General features: G+C 39.3%; 1 protein-coding gene across 6 annotated transcripts in view; it reads right to left on the minus strand.

The window, feature by feature from the left end:
• Positions 1-613: 613 nt before the first annotated feature.
• Positions 614-20,211, minus strand: part of LOC130183856 (uncharacterized) — a 37,551-nt gene continuing 17,953 nt past the window's right edge. Inside the window, exons 21-50 of one of the 6 annotated variants that reach the window (XM_056399581.1) lie at positions 19,731-19,850; positions 19,004-19,061; positions 18,622-18,666; positions 18,467-18,523; positions 18,227-18,381; positions 15,494-15,595; positions 15,355-15,403; positions 15,189-15,269; positions 14,181-14,849; positions 14,012-14,089; positions 13,214-13,350; positions 12,467-12,568; positions 12,216-12,273; positions 11,964-12,112; positions 10,068-11,007; positions 9,838-9,959; positions 9,626-9,739; positions 9,123-9,180; positions 7,970-8,104; positions 7,584-7,685; positions 7,300-7,473; positions 7,118-7,198; positions 6,574-6,894; positions 6,419-6,484; positions 6,192-6,325; positions 5,959-6,090; positions 5,620-5,677; positions 5,448-5,528; positions 5,017-5,076; positions 614-1,552 (exon numbers count right to left, since the gene is read on the minus strand). In XM_056399581.1, the coding sequence (XP_056255556.1) occupies positions 1,536-1,552; positions 5,017-5,076; positions 5,448-5,528; positions 5,620-5,677; positions 5,959-6,090; positions 6,192-6,325; positions 6,419-6,484; positions 6,574-6,894; positions 7,118-7,198; positions 7,300-7,473; positions 7,584-7,685; positions 7,970-8,104; positions 9,123-9,180; positions 9,626-9,739; positions 9,838-9,959; positions 10,068-11,007; positions 11,964-12,112; positions 12,216-12,273; positions 12,467-12,568; positions 13,214-13,350; positions 14,012-14,089; positions 14,181-14,849; positions 15,189-15,269; positions 15,355-15,403; positions 15,494-15,595; positions 18,227-18,381; positions 18,467-18,523; positions 18,622-18,666; positions 19,004-19,061; positions 19,731-19,850 (4,455 nt within the window). In that variant the 3' untranslated portion in view covers positions 614-1,535. Of the gene's footprint in view, positions 1,553-2,115; positions 4,801-5,016; positions 5,219-5,447; positions 5,529-5,619; positions 5,678-5,958; positions 6,091-6,191; positions 6,326-6,418; positions 6,485-6,573; positions 6,895-7,117; positions 7,199-7,299; positions 7,474-7,583; positions 7,686-7,969; positions 8,105-9,122; positions 9,181-9,625; positions 9,740-9,837; positions 9,960-10,067; positions 11,008-11,963; positions 12,113-12,215; positions 12,274-12,466; positions 12,569-13,213; positions 13,351-14,011; positions 14,090-14,180; positions 14,850-15,188; positions 15,270-15,354; positions 15,404-15,493; positions 15,596-18,226; positions 18,382-18,466; positions 18,524-18,621; positions 18,667-19,003; positions 19,062-19,730; positions 19,851-20,211 lie in introns of those variants that run through there. The other 5 variants (XR_008829894.1, XM_056399580.1, XM_056399579.1 and 2 more) reach the window with 5 other exon arrangements.

The raw sequence follows: 20,211 nt of genomic DNA on the forward strand, positions 1-20,211 counted from the left end.
TTTTTCTTTACCTCTCTCACCAAGGCTCTTCTCCCACAATTGCTCAGTTTGGCTGGACGGCCAGGTCTAGGAAGAGTTCTGGTCGTCCCAAACTTCTTCCATTTAAGGATTATGGAGGCCACTGTGCTCTTAGGAACCTTGAGTGCTGCAGAAATTCTTTTGTGACCTTGGCCAGATCTGTGCCTTGCCACAATTCTGTCTCTGAGCTCCTTGGGCAGTTCCTTCGACCTCATGATTCTCATTTGCTCTGACATGCACTGTGAGCTGTAAGGTCTTATATAGACAGGTGTGTGCCTTTCATAATCAAGTCCAATCAGTTTAATTAAACACAGCTGGACTCCAATGAAGGAGTAGAACCATCTCAAGGAGGATCAGAAGAAATGGGCAGCATGTGAGTTAAATATGAGTGTCACAGCAAAGGGTCTGAATACTTATGACCATGTGATATTTCAGTTTTTTTTTTAATAAATTTGCTAAAATTTCTACATTTCAGTTTTTTTCTGTCAAGATGGGGTGCTGAGTGTACATTAATGAGAAAAAAAAATAACTTTTTTGATTTTAGCAAATGGCTGCAATGAAACAAAGAGTGAAAAATTTAAAGGGGTCTGAATACTTTCCGTACCCACTGTATGTTTAGAGGTGCTTTCCTGTAGGAGTGTAGAAAGGCTGACTGCCTGAGACAACTCTGTAACTGCTGATGGTTGTCTGCCCACTTGCACTGTGTGTATATGTATATATTACTTTTGAGAAAGACATCTTCTCTCGTGAGTCTGTCTTTCAAGAACTTCCACCACGGCTTTTATTAAAAAAAACAAGCCACCTGTTAGCCTACCCCATGGGGTCTTTTCCTCTCCCATAACTGATCAAATCCTCTATCCACGCCTCTATAGTGGGAGTCATGTGAGGACAATAACTTAATCATTTGTGGGAGAGTTTCACATTCAGATGTCACTGTGCCATTTGTACCCTGGTACACCGAAACCAGTCGGGCCCCCGTCCACTGGTAGGACATAAGACACTGACAATCACGAGCCGGTGAAGATTCTCAGTCATCCAGGTCATATCATCTCAGCCAATGGACTTACTTGAAGACATTTCACCTCTCATTCAAAAGGCTTCTTCACTTCTAGCTGACTGGTGAGAAGCTGCAGGTATATAACCTCTTGTGGGGTCATGAGGCTGGTTGAAGAGAGTGCTCGACCCCCCAGCCATCATGTGAGTTGTTAGTGCCATGGTGCGGATGGCTGCTTTCCTGTGACAACTAAGATTGAAGACTGTATCTGAGGAACTACTCTAATGCCAAAATGTATGTGTGAGGAGTCATTATTTTCTTAGACTGGAAAGACTACACCTCGACAAAGTTTTGTCAAATTTGATACCAAAGCCTTCTTCCACTTCTGATTAAATATTTTTTGGATTACATCGACAGCTTCAATTGTCCCTGTACTCCAATAGCCTCATGTGGACGATACTCACTCCAAGGGTTCTACGAAGTCACCCATTGGCTGTAATCTTAACTCCTGCCGTTGAATCCATCATTGATCATATCGATCTGAAACGGAAAGAGGGATATGATGACTGACCATTTTGCTACACGGCCATAATAAATGTAACAAATGTAGTAGAGTATGAGAATGCTGTTAATTAAACTAAAACTATTGTTGTAGTTAAGCATGTTAGGAATTAAAGATTAAAGATGAAGGCAGAAAGTAAAGACTACAAAGAAATCCAAGGAAAATGTTTAACATGTGAGGGGGGCTGTGGTAACCAGTTATAACCAACTACCATGTAATTGAACCCTAAGTGTTTTGGGAAAATACATTAACTTGTATTGAATGATACATGGATGACTGAATGGCACATGACAGAAAGTTTTCTACCACATCCTGTCAGAGCTCTAATTAAATAATAGTGAAGCCTGTTGTAGAGGGTCATAATTTCAAATCCCAGCCTGTCTAATAACTAATTGCTCTTTAGACCTTCAGGTCAGACTGTCTTAAAGACAGCAGACGTTCCCTTAACAATAAGAGTCACACATTTCAAAGAATTTGTGTACCAAAAACACACCAAAAATAAAGCTATTTATGAAATAGATAAATATATTACGCATTAAGATTCCCATTTTACAAAAATTTTATTAAATTGAACAAAATATGAAAATGAAAAGTACTTCAAAGATCACAGTGGTAACTGCTGAAAATGTTACATTAAAAAATGTTAAAAACTGAAATGAGCAACAGCAGCTTAATATCCACATTTTCAAATGGTTTACAAATTATTTACAAACTCAATATTCATATTCAATGAATATGCAATACTTTTAAACATATTTGCAATATCCTGAAGTCATTGCTACACCATCAAAAAAATCTGTTAACTTCATTTAAAATTAAATGTCTATTAGGTGTTTCAGGAGTTTGAAACCATTTGACACATCTTTCAGACTGTGGCAATATATACACATGGTTTAACAGGTAGTCTCATGGGAAATTAGAGGGTTGGCATTTGCCATAGAGGGAGCTACAGGAAAAAAGCCTATACCAGAAGCTAAAAAGGAGTTTTCCTGGGAGATGCTTTCACTATTGGCTGTAGGAGATTGGTGAAAGGCTGAGGGTCCGAAGTAAAGCTGGGGGATGGTCTGTGTTATTATATTGCTGCTGTTCTGCATTGGAGTGATTGTTTGGGTCTGATTGTAGGGAGTGATGAGGGGAACAGCGCCAAAGTTGGCAGCATCATTGGTGACTTTGCCATCTCCAGCAGCCAGGTTGGCACTTATCCACGAGGAGTACTGCAGCTGCAGCTGTTGGTGTTGCTGCAGCTGCTCTTGTTGATTTTGCTGCAGCTGCAGCTGTTGGTGTTGCTGCAGCTGCTCTTGTTGGTTTTGCTGCAGCTGCAGCTGTTGGTGTTGCTGCAGCTGTTGCTGCAGTTGTTGGTGTTGCTGCAACTGTTGGTGTTGCTGCAGTTGTTGGTGTTGGTGTTGCTGCAGCTGCTGGTGTTGCTGCAGTTGTTGGTGTTGCTGCAGCTGCTGGTGTTGCTGCAGTTGTTGTTGTTGGTGTTGCTGCAGCTGCTGGTGTTGCTGCAGCTGCTGGTGTTGCTGCAGTTGTTGCTGTTGCTGCAGCTGCTGGTGTTGCTGCAGTTGTTGCTGTTGCTGCAGCTGCTGGTGTTGCTGCAGTTGCTGCTGCTGCTGCAGTTGTTGGTGTTGCTGCAGCTGCTGGTGTTGCTGCAGCTGCTGGTGTTGCTGCAGTTGTTGCTGCTGCTGCAGTTGCTGCTGCTGCTGCAGCTGCTGGTGTTGCTGCAGTTGCTGCTGCTGCTGCAGTTGTTGGTGTTGCTGCAGCTGCTGCTGTTGCTGCAGCTGCTGTTGCATTGCTGGGCTGACCCATTCTGGGGTAACTGGAGTTGCCAACCTGTGTCCAAACGATTGCAGACTCTGGTTTGGGTAGAGCCCACTCGCACTGTACCCTTGGTATAACACCCCACTGTTCACAGGTAGGTTGTCTGGTGCTGAGTAACCTGCAACAACCTCAGAAGAAAGATGACCCGAATTTCCATTTATGACATAAGCCATTTGGCTATACTGCCCATACCATCCTAAAGCTGCCTGAGTGTTACTAGAGTTTGCCGTTTCAACTGTTGACAAACTCTGAGCGCCCTGACTGCCAATGTACACCTCAGTGTTGTCCTGTCCTTTAAAGCTGCCCATCAATTGCTGGTTAGTTGGGGTTGACCTGGCAGTTATGATGGGTTTAATGGGCAGATGACAAACCCCAGTGGTGTCATTCTGTGTGTTACTTTGTGGCTGTGATATCTGCCCTGCGTTATGATTGGTGGCCTCACAGTTGATAAAATTAGGTTTGAGCTGGCTCCGATTTCCAAAGATGTTCTGAATATTGACACTTCTCTGGTTTTGTAGCTCACTGGGGTCAGCAGTGCTGGCAGAAGTTAACATGGTGCTGTCTGACTTGGCTGTAGCTTTATACAGCTGACACTTTGAATCCCATCTTGTTTTGTTTTTTGCCCTTTTAGTCTTCACAAACTTTGAATCCCATCTGCTTTCCACACCACTTTCAGATGAATTGTGAGAACAGGAGGTCATAGTCTCAGCATTAGGTGGATCTGACTTGCAAGGAGAGACACTTGTCCAAGACCTACTCTCTCTCATCAGAGCTATTAGTTGTGCAAGTGGTGTACAGTCCACAACAGATATGTTATCTTTGTCAGGTGCAGGGCCTGTGTCATTGTCCTTTCTCGACAGGGTGCTAGAGGTTGCATCAGGGATAACTGAAGTGGACTCGCAGGCTGGTTCAGGGCTGGGATCACAGTGCTGCTGCAGTGAGCAGCATGTGGATTTGGCTGGCAAAGGATCCTCAAGTTTGGGGTTATCGGTGCAAGTTTTGAACAGTGTCTCAACAGATGTTTCTGCTGGCCTTTTCCTGGATGGAAGGCAGTCATCTCTGGGAGAGACTGGCAGGGTTTGAGTAGTTTTAGGACTAACAGTAGGCCTACAGAAAGATTGGGGTTCTACGTGCACCTCCACCTGTTTCACTTGCATCTCAGCGACAGGTCTTTGGTACTGAGAGATTGGTGGACTGAGTTCTGGTTGCGTAAAAGAGCTCCTGCGGGTCTCTTTGGGACTGAGACATGCGCCAGAACCGGGGAATGGAAATACAACAGAATCAGTGTTCGAAGAGGCACTGGTAACATCCAGAGGACTCGAGACGGTTCTATGTTTGACCCCATCCAAATCTCCAGCCATTGCTGTCTCTTCTTCCAAATGATCTTTTTCTAGTTTTTGTCTTGCTCCTATGACAAGAAAAGAGCTTCAATTTATAACAGTTTACAGAAAGAAAATGAGAAGCTCCATTTTTGAATCCTCCATAAATCTCACGTGGGGACAAAATGGCGACAGCAAAGCAGCTTAAAAAAGGTTCTTCAGAAACCTACGGGTGATGTCATGGAGGCTACATCCATCTTTATATACAGTCTGTAGTACATATACAACATATAAACATTTCATACCATTGTCACTTCTCTCAGGTGCCTCCACTGGAAGAGATTCCATTTGACTCTCAGACTGTTCTGTGCAAGAGAAATCAAATGTCATAGCTCATACCCATACTCTGCCTAGTTAAGCTGTGTATAGGAATGGGAAAAAAGACTCATCTCACTGCGCTGCAGAACAGAGAGGTTCAGGAGATCCTTTGTTCCCACTGCCATCAGGCTATACAACACCTCAGCCAAAGGAAGTGGACTAATCTAATTATTATTGTTTATTTATTATCAACTGTTATTATTATTATCATCATCATCATCATCATCATCAACAATGACATAATGGACACATGAATTTCCCTAGGACATCTATCTATCTATCTATCTATCTATCTATCTATCTATCTATCTATCTATCTATCTATCTATCTATCTGTTGCTGGGCTGGTGGGACTCACCCATTTGTTGAGGAGTACTGGTGGGTAGACAGATGACGCTCAGTTTATCTTCTTTCTTGATGTTTTGAACCATTTTTAAAGCTACAAAAAGTAATCAGCACAGTTGATACTTATTACTGTATACTCCAATACATCAGAAACTTGAACAGTTGCAAATTAAACCGACTCCTACCTTCACTGAATGGCGCTGTCCGCACACATTTATACAGCTCCTTTCCCAGCATTACACCCTTTGTGAGAGAAAACATACAGGGGAACATAATAATTAGATAATAATAATAATTAGAATAATGAATGTGCATTTCCACTTTGTCCATTAAATTATTTTTCAGGCAAATGAAGCACAATTGTGAAATCTTAACAAACATATCTTGTCCACCATAAGTGATATAACTTCTTTCTGTGCTAATCAGAAAGGCAACAAATATGCTCTAATAGCTTTTTAAGCGTAACTTGCCAACATCATCCCACTCTGACACATGCATTACACACGCATGTAACCGCAGGTTACCTGTGCATCTATCTTGTAGTAACACTCTCGCTGTGACAGTAGCTGGGCAACGCCATTTAAAATGTCAAGTTTCTCATCTTGGGTCAGACTCTCCTGCTGCCAGAACGACAGATGCTTCGGATACTGCTTCAACTGAAAGACATGCATATCATATCAATAAAAAAATGTGGGAGAAAATGTTAAATATATTAGCTGTTCTGAGGTTTTCTATGCATTACTGAGACACCACTCACAATGTAGTTGAACTGGTGATCAGAGCTGACCAAATGCTGAAAGATGTCCTTGAGGGAGAGCGTCTCACTGCAGCTCTCACACAAATAGAAAGATGTCTCAGATGTCCCTTTACACTCCCACACGCAGCCCAGACCTGATGAGGACGCAATATCTTTAACATTTTGTATGCTTCAGTGAAATGACATGAAATAATAGGAGATTGTTGTGCAAGGATGGACACACCCACCTACTGGTTCCAGTCCCTTCACGCTTAAGTACTTGGACAAATTACTTGTCCCCTGAGTTCTTTCCCCTGTGACACCAAGTCAAAATAACAAATTAGTATGTTAAATGACAAAAGCCACCAATTTATACAGTGTAGGCTAAATGCATAATACCTACCCCGTGAAATTTTTGGGAGTGCCTGTGACGCGCTGTGCTGCGCAGGTCCTGGACTGCATCCTGGGTGTTTCGGTACAAGTTCTGCATTGAGACTGGATCTTGATTGGTTCTGCTGTTCTGTATTCACCGGAGCTGTAGAAGAGAAAGGGTCTGGGCTGGAGGATATTACAGGTGATGTCTTCTCTGTGTCTTGTATCTCAGAGTCACTTCTCTCTTGCTGCTGTCTGTTCTCAGGAGTCTCTTGGCATGTATGATGGGTTTGAGCGAAGGTGCCTATAGTTTCTGAGTCAGCGGCAAGGGGATATGCACAACCATGGACTGCTGGGAGGTAAGGAAGAGGGAGATAGATTGCGGACATGACACAGATGTAAGAGACAAATGTACAAACAATAACAGAATCGCAAAATCATTTTATATTTAACTTTATGTGAAGTGGAATCTGCAATTAATTAATTCTACAAATTAACAAAACAGAGAGCAAAAAATGATAGCGGCTAAAAAATATTAATGCTGCAAGAGTTGAAAGAAAAGGCTTGGTATTTACCAGGACTCTGAATTGCAGGTGTGACTTCAACATGAGCCTGGGCCTCCACATCTGGCTCAATCCTTTCCTGTTTGATAGTGACTGAATAGAGCAGAAATCATTTAATAGTCCATCTATAAATGCGTACATTAGGCAGTTTGATTTTCTGAGAATGTGTAATGACAAACACAGATACATTATACCTGCTATGTGTGCATCTTGAATGCTGGGAGCTGGAATGGGGTCTGGATCATTTTTGAAGCTCACACATGTCTGAAGCTGGTCTGGTACCAGGTCAGTAGCTTCTTGGCCTTTATCAGTCCAGTTCTGAGCTCTGTCTGACTGACCCGCTTTCTCTTTCAAGTTGGATTTCATTTCTGAATTAAGAGCAGTAATTTATTCAACAGTGTGCAATTTCAGAACAAATATCAATAAGTCAGTAAGATTTTTTTCCAGACCAAAGAAGCATTTGCATTTTTGTTCTTACCTGGCATATGGCCCAATAGTGTCTGGAGCTCATGTTTACTCTCCTGGTTTGGTTTGTTGTTAGTAGAAAGTCCTGACATTTCATTCTGTGGCATGTGCATCCCTGAGAGACAGAAATTGCATAAATTGGTCTAATATAGTCCAGATCTGTGCGTCTCATTCACAGCACATCACAACAACATCAAATTACATCGCAATGAGTTTTTGAAGTCGTCAAAAATAAAGACTCAGAAAAAAAGTACTCAATTACGTTGTAAATATGTCCAAAGACAACAATATACCCTCATGAATGTAAGTACAAAATTATAAGTTCCGATGTATTTGCACGTGGGTGAAAAACACAGATAAATTTCAAACTTGATTCTTAGAAGTGACACATGAACCTACTATCGTCTGGGCTTGAAACTTCATATGGACAGGGGAGGGCACCTTGCTGTCCTAAAGCCTCTGCATCATCAGTTGCGGGGGATGATGAGGATTGCAAGTTTCTCTGTCTCAGCATTTTTTTCACTCTTTCAAGAGCTGAGAACAAAGAGACACAGAGAAAGGGGAATTAAGACCAAAACAATGACAATGTGTATAAAACTGTCCCCTCCATGGAAATGAATCAAATTATCCATTGTGAGCAATGTTCCTGCAAAGTTGGTCATTTACTATCATACCATGTTTTATTGAATAGAAAAAAAAAGACATATTTTTGTATGCACAAATTTACAAAAACTAAACTGTAGATGTTTCTCTATTAACAACCAACCCTAACCCCACGCGAACGCCCACCTGAAGTACATGTATCAAACCTTAAAACTGCAACAGAAACAATCTGTTATCAACCATATCACGGTAAGCAGAGAAGAACATTACTTTCAGTCGATGGGACATTTGCCCCTCTGAGCCCCAAACTAAAGAGGTATGTTACTTTGTGGCTTCCTTAAAAAAAAGGATGTTTTCTTTGATGCAGTGACCAAGTATTTCATAATTCAGTGCTGTCAGCAGCAAATAGGTTAGTCAGTTAAGTTACATTACAGTTAAAATCTTTGTATCAGTCGTGACCTTGACTACTGTCAGCACTTTAATTTATCTGCGAACTGCTCCATGTGTTATGTCTTAAAAGTAGAAACACAAGATTTTACATTACACTCTGACATCACATTTATACAATGAAAACCATGTCCACATGCAGTAATACTGGCCAGGGTTCAGGGATGTTACCAGGAAATTAAGTATGTTTTGTAAGAAAAATTAGTAGTCACATCCACATGTCCAAAATAACATAAAAACTCTGTCAAGGCTTTGTTTGACAACTGGGAGGAACATCTGTCCTCTAAGGCTGGTTTGAGATACTTTACTGTCTCTCTCTGCGTGACAAGATGGTTTCAATGAGAAATTCTTTTTTTTTTTAATAAAAATTTCTTCAGTCCCCTCTGGCCCCACTGCTAATACAGTTCAACATAGCACGAGGTCTTCTCTTGCTAAACCTCTTCCTTTGAAAGTCGCTTCAAAGTGGATTTTTATTTATTTTATGATATTGGAATATCTTTACCTTTGTTGTCCGAGAGATCACGCAGTGCTGCGTATTCATCACTTGTCACTTCCATACTCTAGCAGATTAAAAGACAAAATCATACATGTAATCTATAAATCATTACAGTCCACAGTTCTGTTACTCCAGTAAGCCCCTCTGTTTCCTCGAGATGCTTTACCATCTCTTACCCAGTTTTACACAAGAACATCTTGATGATTTCAAATTCTCAATTAATGATTAATCTTGCTATGCGGTAGAAATATGATGCAAGATTTCTCACAATGTAAACCATGTCACTCCGCTGTATTTCTGATCTATGCGTTGAAGACAAGAGTCATTTATTGTTCCATAACCACATTGCTTTTTTTTTTTTTTTCCAATGTAGTACAGTGTCTTTGCCTGAATACAATTCTTCATATTGATTCTTCAATCTGATTTAATGGCGTGTTAAAATATGTACAAAAATGAACAACAATCATTTTTAATCATATTGACTGTATGAAGAGACTTGTGCAGCTCACCATGATCCTCTGTGACCCTACATCCTTCTCAACCTCAGCCAAGTTGGCCACTATCTTGTTCAATTTACTCTCCTCCTCCGGCAGCTTGGCAGTCCACATCGGGTAGCTCCGCTTCTAGAAGGAAAATTCAAACCACACGGTTAACAACTGTAATACTGACCTGCTTTGCACACATCCGACATTTTCTACATCAAGACTTATCAATCACCCACCACGTATTTATACTTGTGGTTATTGTCGACCACGTGACTGGAGGAGTTCAACCTGACTGAACACAGCTGACAGTAGACTTGCTTCTTTTCTCCGCACGTCACAGCAATCAGGAAGTTTACGCCTATAAGGCAAATATGCAGACCTCTGATTAAAACCAGAATGGGTTGAGAGGAAAGGAATTCACAGGCTAAATGACTGATTTTTTTTCTATACAAATAATTGTACTTACCAACTTTAGGAATGTTCTCACTTGATTTTGTCTTAGTCATGGAAGTATGTGATGGCTGTGAGGGTAAATTCTTGTGCTCAGACCTGACAGACGTGGCTGTGGTCAGGTGGGGAGCCACAGGTGGACTACTCTTGTGACTATGTGGTGCAACATCAGAGGCTTCAGTATTTCCACATTTAACTGACGTTTTAGCAACATCACCAGAGAGAATTGTCACTGTAGTTTCAGATGTGGCCATAATTTTGAATGGCGTTTCAGAAGGCGAAGTTCTGCAGACAGATTCCCGCACACCAGCGGTTCCTGTTTGAGATGTGGGTGCAGCTTTACATGAAGTTGCTGTAACACTGGATACAGGTCCGGTTCTGCTGTCCAGTGGTTTGGACACTGGTGCCAATTTTGTGGTTGATTTTGAATGACAGGAGCCACTTCCACTATAGATGGGGGTGGTTCCTGTCAATTTGGAAGAGGCGGCTGTATATTTAGAGGTGGTTGAGGTGCCGATGTTGGTACTTGCTGTCGATTTGGTGGTGGCTGCAGAGGCAGTGGAGGTAGTTGCTGTACTTTTGTAGTTTGTTTCTCTGCGTTTCGTGGAAGTTGTACTGCAGCTGGAGGTGGGAACTGAAGATCTGGTGGTTGTACTAGAATTGGGGTTGGCTGTTTTTATTGGTTCCATAATTGTGTTTGGAGCAATTTTATCTTTGAGGTTATTTCCTGTGGAATCAGAATGCAACACATGTAGACGGGACGCGTCTTTACTACTTCTGGAAACAGTGTTAGCGTTGTCAGCCGACTCAGGGACTTTGTAATGGGTCACTTTGATGTCTGCATTTGATTGACGAGGGACTTTTTTGGAGGCGTTTTGAGTGATCACAGACATGGTTGCAGGTCCTGAGACTGGCTCTGCCAGAGAGTCTTCTGAGTCATCATCAATCTCCACCACCTTTGAAAAGAAAAACAACATTGACTGCCCATTGATCAGCTGTTTTGGTACACACCAAAACAATTACTGCGTATAAAACCTTAACTTCCTGAGATTTTTTTTTTTTTTTGGTAATTTCATCACTAACAAACCATCACACTCCGGTTATCTTCTCAGGTGACTTGTTAATATCTTTAATCCCAATTTAGGATTCAAACTTTGTTCTTTATCTGCTTCCTACCTCTTTGGCCTGTTTATTGTACTGCTGTAACATTTGCATTTCCCCTGTGGAGATCAACAGTCTTATCTTTAAACTCATCAAAGCATTTAAATGAGGTAACATGGTGAACTTTGAAGACAATCCCAGCAGATAAAATTACTATCTTATAAGACATAAAATGTTTAGATAAACTGTAAATTATAAATAAATCCTACTTTGTAGGACTGAAATGACATGGGCTACAGAATTTATCACTAGCACTACGAGGACCAAATGGTCACAGCTGAAGTGAAACCATCCCAAACATTTCAACCACTTGTGTGAGCAAAAGCAGGCTCAAGCAGTAAAGCAATCAAGTCAGCGTCTTGCCGGCTCTAAAACTTAAGTCCTGTAACCCTGAACCATAAAGACATCCTACAGACAGATTTTATCTGAAAGACAACGTGCCAGATGTCCTTCAGGTCAGCAGAGCAGCAAAGAGGAAGAATGTATGAAGTTAAAAACCTGGGATGATGTAAAAAAAAAAAAAAAAAAAAAAAATTAAATCAAAATGTTTTGCATTAAGCATCTATTTTACTTGAGAAATTACATTGGTTATGTATTCTTAATATGGCCATCCAGTACTATCACATTTAGATTACCCAACAGAAGACATGCAAACGTTCATCTGCCCAGCATGCAGTTTGACTTCCGTATGACAACCCAGACGAAGTAGGAAATGATGTTCACAAACCATTTAGATGTCAAATGGACTGACCTGGATGTTGTCCGTCATGGAACAGTCCTCATATTGGGCCTGAACAGTGACTGAGGCATGTGCAGGTTGAACAGCAGATAAAACTGAGGTTGAAGGGAGGCCAAGCCCTCTGTCCTGCTGAGCCTCTAACTCCTTCACTGTCTGTATGGCTGTGAAGATTATATACAAAAAAATTGCACAGCAAATTAGCTTCAATCAAAGCCAGTAGGAACAAAAACATACATACTCAAAAAAGGGAATGTGTCCTCTTACCTGACATAAAGTTTTGTTTTAAGATGTTATTGTACATTTCTTCATCCAGATCAAAAACCTGAAGTCCCAACATAAACAACAATTAGCAAATCCTATTATTGAGGTGGTTTGAATCTTTCAACAACCAAGATCTTTTCTCTAACGTTGCCTCGGACTGACCAGAGGAAAATGGCATATTTTTTTAATCTCAGTTCATGGAGTGACAGTTATAATCATGTCTGCAAGTTAAAGAATTGAGGACGAGTCCAAACCTGAGCTTCTCCGTATCCTTTATCTCGTTCCAATAAAGCAGCCTCATCTCTGACTTTCTTCCTCTGATGCTCCACTGGTGCAGCTGAGAGTTTCCCTAACCCCTAATGTCATAAACAGGGAACACACAGGGGGACGGCCTCACTATTACAAAACAGACTTGTCACTTTGAATATGAGCCTGCCACCCAGAACAAACACTTACAAAGGTGGCTGTAATCTAGTAGAGAATGTGTTAAATTACTATGGTAAGCTATGATTTCATTCTTCAACACTGAATTTTCATATTTTGGTTTTTTTTTGTGTGTGTGTTTTTTTGTTTTGAAAACCAAAAATAGTTTAGAGTAGCTAGACGGCATGTACGGCACAACAACCATTTTATCTGTTAACATATAAACCTGATATGGACAAATTATGACCACACTGTGTGTTATTTTATGTGCTTGTTCTGGCAGGAAACCTACATGTACCTGCTGGAACGTATTTCGCTATCACAGCCTAGCAGAGAAAAATGAAGATGGAAATTTGCATTCAACTGAACATGATGCTGGAAGTTCCTCTTCGGTTTGGGAATGCCCCCATTTCTTACAGAGAAGTTGCTCTATGAAGGGATCGCATTGCGTTCAGGATGGAGAGGAGGAATGATAATACTGACCGGTAAGTCTCTCAAAATATATAGAGCATATAAGAATTTTACTAATAATAATAATAATAATAATCATTAATTAATAGACTTTAACATTCACTCACCATCAAATACATCTTCTGGTGGTCAAATCTAATAACATGGCTGATGATATTCTTCTCTGGGATCTTCGCAGAGCAGCACTCACAGAGGTAGATGGGGTCACGTTGATCACAATGGCATTCAATTAGTGCACTTAAGCCTAGAAAAGACATTGCTCATTATTAATATTGTGTTATCAATCTTCCATGTGGCAACAAATGATTTTCCTCACATTAATAATTTTACAGTAAAATTAATGAAGCACAGGTAAATGCGAAACATTTAATGAAATGTTATGAGGAAGCAAAAATATAAAAACTAAAAGTGCATTGTTTTTTTATTTTCATCTCCCAACTTTCAATTACCCCATTATTAAAAAGATAACTAACATTTTAAACCACCATTACATGACAAAGGAAGACTTATTAACGTATTAATGACTCTGAAGTAAGGGCTGTGTGTAGGGGACAAATTCTTTTTTACTAGTGTTTGATTGTTAGATATTGATATAGCAACGGACCTATAGAGGGTTGGTTAAACGAACTAGGAGAGGCCCTTATCTCAGTTGTCTAGAACAACTGTTTGCTTCTTTAAAAGTGATGAACAGTTCAGTTCTAGGCAGTCTGAGCCTGACATCTCTGACTCGTTTGATCAAACTATTGCTATGACTTTGTTCGACTCCATTTGCTTGTTCTTTGTCTGTTTTACATTTGCTTGAGTGATTCAAATCAAATCAAATCAAAGCGTTCTCCTTAGAAGCTTTCTCACCAACTGTGAAACACACTGTGAAAAATAAAATAAATGACAAATAAAAAACTGACCAATCACGGGATCTCGGCTCTTCTTCTTGACATACTGCCACAACTTAACTGTTTCCTGATGGTCTGCGTTAGAAGTCGCTGTAAGACAGCCACAGACAACCAGACTCAGCCATTTTCACACAACACAGAGAAAAAAATCTTCCACAAAAGTAAATCAGTATTTACATACCTTTATCCTTTAGAGTCCCGTGACTTGGTTTGCTACTCCCTTTCTTGTCAGTGGTGGTCACCCTTTGTAGTTCAACACTTGGAGTTTTTTGAGATTCTTCACAAGGTGCATCCTGTTTTGAGGTGAACCGCTGTCTTTTACATCCCATTTCTCTCCCCATATTCTCATCAGAACCCGTGTCATCTTGTGATGTTTCAGATGTGCTGTTTGGCCTCTTTCTTTCATTATTCATGCATATGTAACTCTTCAATTGTGTCAGGACATATTGGTGACTGTTGCTCTCTTCTTTTCCAGTCTCGGCTTCATCATCTTTCTCCGGCACTTCCATCTCCTCCACCTCCTCTTTTATCAACTGGCATGTCTCCATACCTGCATTCTTAATCTCATCCGTGCTAGCTTCTGAAAACACGTCTCTTATCTTCTTTGGTTCTTTGTTACTTGGCGTAGGAGTCTTTTTGTGGGCTTTTTCTGCATTTTCTTCACTTTTTACAGCGTATTTATTGGCGATTTCAGAATCAAGTTTTACTGAAATATTTTTCGAGACGTTCTCATTGTTGTCTGTAGATTTCTGGCTGGTCTTTTCCTCAGATCCCTCCATCGTCGTACTGCTTTTCTGACTGTTGTCTATCACATGGTCCTCATCCACTGTTTTCTGGGTTTTCTTGGAAACTGTGGAATATATGACATGATTAAGTGCATTTGACTATAATTATCTGCAAAGTTTTGTTAAGCATCCTTTCGGGGAGCAGTAACATGAATGGCAACAGATCATCTGTCCAAATGAAGATTAATAATGAATGAGGTGAAGAGATTAGTAGTAGTGGAACTCCAGGCAACCAAATGTACCCATGAGGGTATACTGCCATGGGAACCCAACATGTGAACCCAAGCTTAACGTACTCAAAAACAAACATTTCCAACTATATGAGTTAAGATCATACTACACATACTGTACATAGAACATATACATGACAAATATTTAGTTAAAATATTGTTTGCTGGCCTTACTCAGCTTCATTTTAGGCTTTATTGCGGGTTCAAGTGCTCCTCCCCCATTTCTTCTTTTTGCATATTCCACGGTTTTCATTGCTGGAACAAAACAAAGTGAGAACAATCAAGAAGTCCATTCAATTACAGATGACAATGTGTAACATTCATGGCAATACACACTCACCTCTGTGGTAGGGGCACGGCTCCCACATGGGGTTGTCCAACTTTATTTTCTTTGAAGACCAAAAATATTGCATAAGTAAATGGCAAGAGGAGATGCTACATGAAGATGGTACCGAAATTTCATTTCTGATATAGAATACCTGTACATGTGATACAGAGTGAATACGTGCTGTCTGTGTTGCCAAGTCCAGTAAGGTCTCTGCGTCAGTGCTTGAACTCTGTGAGCCTGGGTGGAAAGCATCCTACACACACACACACACACACACACACACACACACACACACACACACACACACACACACACACACACACACACACACACACACACACACACACCACATTGTACTTTGTGTGTTGTCATGGACTCCAGGAACACCAACAACTATAGCTTATGAACAGTACTGACAGACACATCTCAAGACAAACAAACTGAAAAACATACTGTATCTCTACATAATATCAGAACTGAAATTAGGTGATAATACCTTATTTTAGATTAGATTTTATTACTATTTGGAAAATAAATAGATTAATCCAAGTATTCTTAAGTCCTTAAGTTCCTCTAAGTGCTGCATAACTCATTACAGTAGTTTCTTGCAGATTGAATTATGATTCTGTAAAATTAGCAACACCAGAGCCACTGTCTGTCATCTTTACTGTATTTATTACAGCTTATTTCAACTGTGGGTGTAAAATTAACAGTGATTACTATAGAGGATTTCGTAAGTATATATTTGCAACTTAATACTGCATTTTATTCAGAGATAGTATAATTCTATAACAACAATTCAATAACAATTGTTGGCAAGGTGAAAATATGAAAAATAAATATCATCAAGTAATGGGTTGTTTTACATGCCAGTGGCAATATATTTGCAAACCATAACAAAATATGAAACATGGGACAAAAAAAAAAAAAACCTAACAGAAATGTATAAGGTTTAAGTGTGGAAATACTGCAGACTAAATAACAACAGACTTTGTTCTAACAAGCTCTTTTTGATGATGGGGATTTCAAATTTTGCTAAATCAAAAATACATTTGATCAAGTGAAACAACTGAAACCGTCATCTATGTGGATAATTAAGGTTTTGAACATTAACAGAAACTTTTAATCTGGAGAATTTTTATTATATCCATCCAATCCAGTGACATACCAACAGACCACACACTACAAATCATGTTGTGCATGGATGCTTAAAATGCCACTAACAGAATTTAGTTAGTTAGCTAGACCTAGCTTAGTTGGCTACTAGCAACTGGCGCTGTGATAGATAGATACTTTATTTATCCCCTAGGGGGATATGTATGGCTAACTCGTAAAAATTATATTCTTTAAAGAATAATGAATCATAATTTATAATGTCAGTAACGAGTGAAAACTGTCCATCATAATTTTATAGCACCTAGAGTTATTTATTAGAAATTGTTTGTCCTACCAACAGTCCAAAACAACTACGCTTTTTATTCAACTATTATGTAAAGGGAAAGTAGCAAATGCTCAAATTTAAGAATTATTTGGCATTTTATTTTTTCTCAAAAAAACACAAAAATAAATTAATTTTTATTTAATCTGATATTTATGTTATCACAGTTCTGGCTAAGAAGTTGTTTCCTCCATCATTTCATTTCAGCAGTACTAGCTAGCGCAGCTCAACTTAACATTATTTAAAACTAGCATTATCTACAACTAGACACAACATGTTTAGACTCACCCCGGGCAGACTGTGGCGAGCATCAATTTCACTTTAACTATTTTTATTTGAACATTTTGCCTTATGTGGATTTTCAAATGCTAATATTAGATAAAATGAAAGTTTGAATCAAAACTAGCCACCACGCCTACACGGAGGGAGGACACGACAACCAATGGGTGTTGACGCTGACGCGAGGGACACGAACTCTCAAATACGGAAACGATCTGTTTTAGCAATTGTTAAGCAATGAAAGAAGTTTTATTTAAGTTTTAAAGTTTCATCCATAATTTAACGTATAAGTAAGTCAATCCAAAAATAACTCTGGTCCATCTAAACATCTGGTTATTGGTTGGCAAACGACGTCGGCAGTTGACAGATCTCGCGAGAGTATGGCACTGAGCCAGAGGCAGGTCTCCAATAAAGTTAATTTTCTCCGGATCTGTTCGTCTGAAAAATGTAATTTTGATGTCAGAATGTTCTGAAGACGTGTGGCTTGTGAAAACTGGGTCCAATATTTATTTCGGTGACTATGGAACGAAAGAATCTGTGATCAGTGAATTTTATTGAAACTCACATTTGGAAGAAATAAATTTGAACAAAACTTTAGTTTTCTATTCCTGACGCATAAAAGACTTTCATTTCAAAATTTTACATAACATCTATCCAATTAATTTTATAAACTCCAGACTTGGATGTTGATAACTCTTGTTTTCTTGAGGACATGCTGATGAATCATCCATGCTTTTATTCTTCCAGTGTAAAACAACTATTTTAATTGTTAAACTCTCATGTTTTCAATACCACTAATATTACTCACTGATTTATATCAAAGTTTTGATTACTTTTGTTTGAAACCACATGGAATGAAGGAGTCAGTCTTTGGAGCATCGCTTCACATATACAAATTAGAAAAACTGGAATTAAATTTATGGATCAAGTGGCTTGGACCTTGTCTAAAATGACTTGGAGCTGCTCACACATTTCCCCATATACCTTGAAAATCTACAGCAACTTCTTCTATCTACAAATTGTCAATTCCAGTTCCTTAATCAGTTTGACTGCCTTTGCACAACACAATCTGGGTACCCCAAATAATTACTAAAAGTACTGATTGAGGATAAGGATAACAATGGAAAAAATAATGCAATAAGTAGTATCAAGAGTAAAATTACTCACCAGAAATCTTGCTACATGTTCCCGACTGAACTCATGAGCGTAACATTCAGTATTCGACAGTGTCCTCTTACACAGCAAACACAGAAATCCCACTCCCACTTCTGTGGACCCTTGCCTTCTGACATATGTATCATGCATGACCATGAACTGTTTCCCTATAACAAGGAGGTGAAGAAAAGTCAAAAACATCCCTAGCGCATCTCTGATATCGGGCTAGACTTTCTTTCCAGCAGTACTCACCGAGCAGAGGAAACCTCTCATTTTCTTTGAGTTTGCTGTATGTTTCACAATGTGGAACTGCACAGGCACAACAGACAAACATGCACCAATCAGATGAAAGCAACAAGGCATACAATTCCTGTTTAAGAAAGCTAAGAAATAATTTTAACACTAACCTTCATTCTTTAGGAGAGTGTGGTATAGTTGAAGTCTCTGCATCACTGCAGAAAAAAATCAAGAATGAGTATGTTGTTTGAGCAGGCTTTGTGGCAAACATGACCAGAACCAGTTCAAATATTCTCACAGAGCACATTTCACTGGTCAGTGCTCACAGTTTTATATGGTACATTTCCCCAAGTGCAAAGAAAAACTGAAACTAATGTCTGCACATGAATTTATTGGGCCTCACAAACAATCAATTTTAATTCTAAAAAAAATTCTAAAACAAGGGTTTAAGTGCAGATGGGAAAGCTACAGCAAGTTTGCTTCTTTAACTATTTCTGAACAATAATCAAAAAAAAAAAATATATACAGTATATATATATATATTCTTCCTACCTTTTGGGTAACTCAGTGGGATGAGGCTGTGAAATATCCAGTATGGGATATCAAGAATCTGAGAAGGAAAAAAAATCTCAATTAGTAATGACTAAAAATCTGTGACTAAGAGTCTGTGGAAAATGATTGCAGGAAACCAACCATGTCATTCTACTGTGACAAGCTTTACTCTGGTAATGTAATGTAATTTCTAAATGACAATGATTTCTTTTAACTACTATGTATGTTGATAGAAAACTTTAGTTGTGTAAGACTTATACAAGCAGCATATTTGTTTGTCCATGCCTTTCATGTTTTAAGCCTTTTCTCATCTTACAAAGGAGCTCAGTTTTCAAGGACAAGAGGTCAGAAATTACTAGAAAGACAGTGAGTCAGAAAAGGGCAAATATAGTCTGTTTGAGGGGTATAAATACTTTGTGAGAACAGTTGCACCTCAGACGACTGAATGCAGCTGATCAGACCAGACTTATGGTATTATATGCTGTGGCTTGTTTCCCAATACAATTTAACTCAAAAGACATCAACACTCTGTGTTATTTTTTTCTTTATTCATTGGGAACCTCATACAGAAAATTCACAACAGCATCATTAGTTAACGCCTTTTAGACTGAATTTATGTTTATATGTCATGAAGCTGGTAAAAGCTGGTTGAAGGATCTCAACACAGATGTGAACACCTTAGTAAGAAAACACTGGTGTGTCCAGGTTCTCTGAACTGGCCTTTTACCTTCAGCACCCTCTGATTTGCTCCCCTTTCATTCTCCTCTTCCCATGCCATTGACTTCAACAACTTCACATCCACCTTGTCCTCCCAGGCAAACGGAAGCCGCCAGGGATTCTGGTACAGCTAAAAGAACCAAAGCAAAAGCTGGTTATTACATACAAGAGGTTATTCCATGGATGCAGAATCTGAATATGCCGTTGTCATAAACCTACATTTACACAGTGTATTACAGTGTTTTTGATTCTCACAAACATGCATGACTTTTACAGGCAATCTCAATGTAATAGAAAAGAAACAATAACAAAAAGAAAATATTTCTGTTTTTGAAATGGATTATTGATGCTATTTAAGATGAATGGATTACATAAAATACTAGTGAACACATACACCTAATACATTAGGAAGGGTTTCACTCCACAACATTACAAATACACATTTCATTACTTAAATTTATAAGAAAAGAGAAGGATTCCAAACAAACATT

Source organism: Seriola aureovittata, chromosome 16 (genome assembly GCF_021018895.1).
Source record: "Seriola aureovittata isolate HTS-2021-v1 ecotype China chromosome 16, ASM2101889v1, whole genome shotgun sequence".
NCBI lineage: Eukaryota > Metazoa > Chordata > Actinopteri > Carangiformes > Carangidae > Seriola > Seriola aureovittata.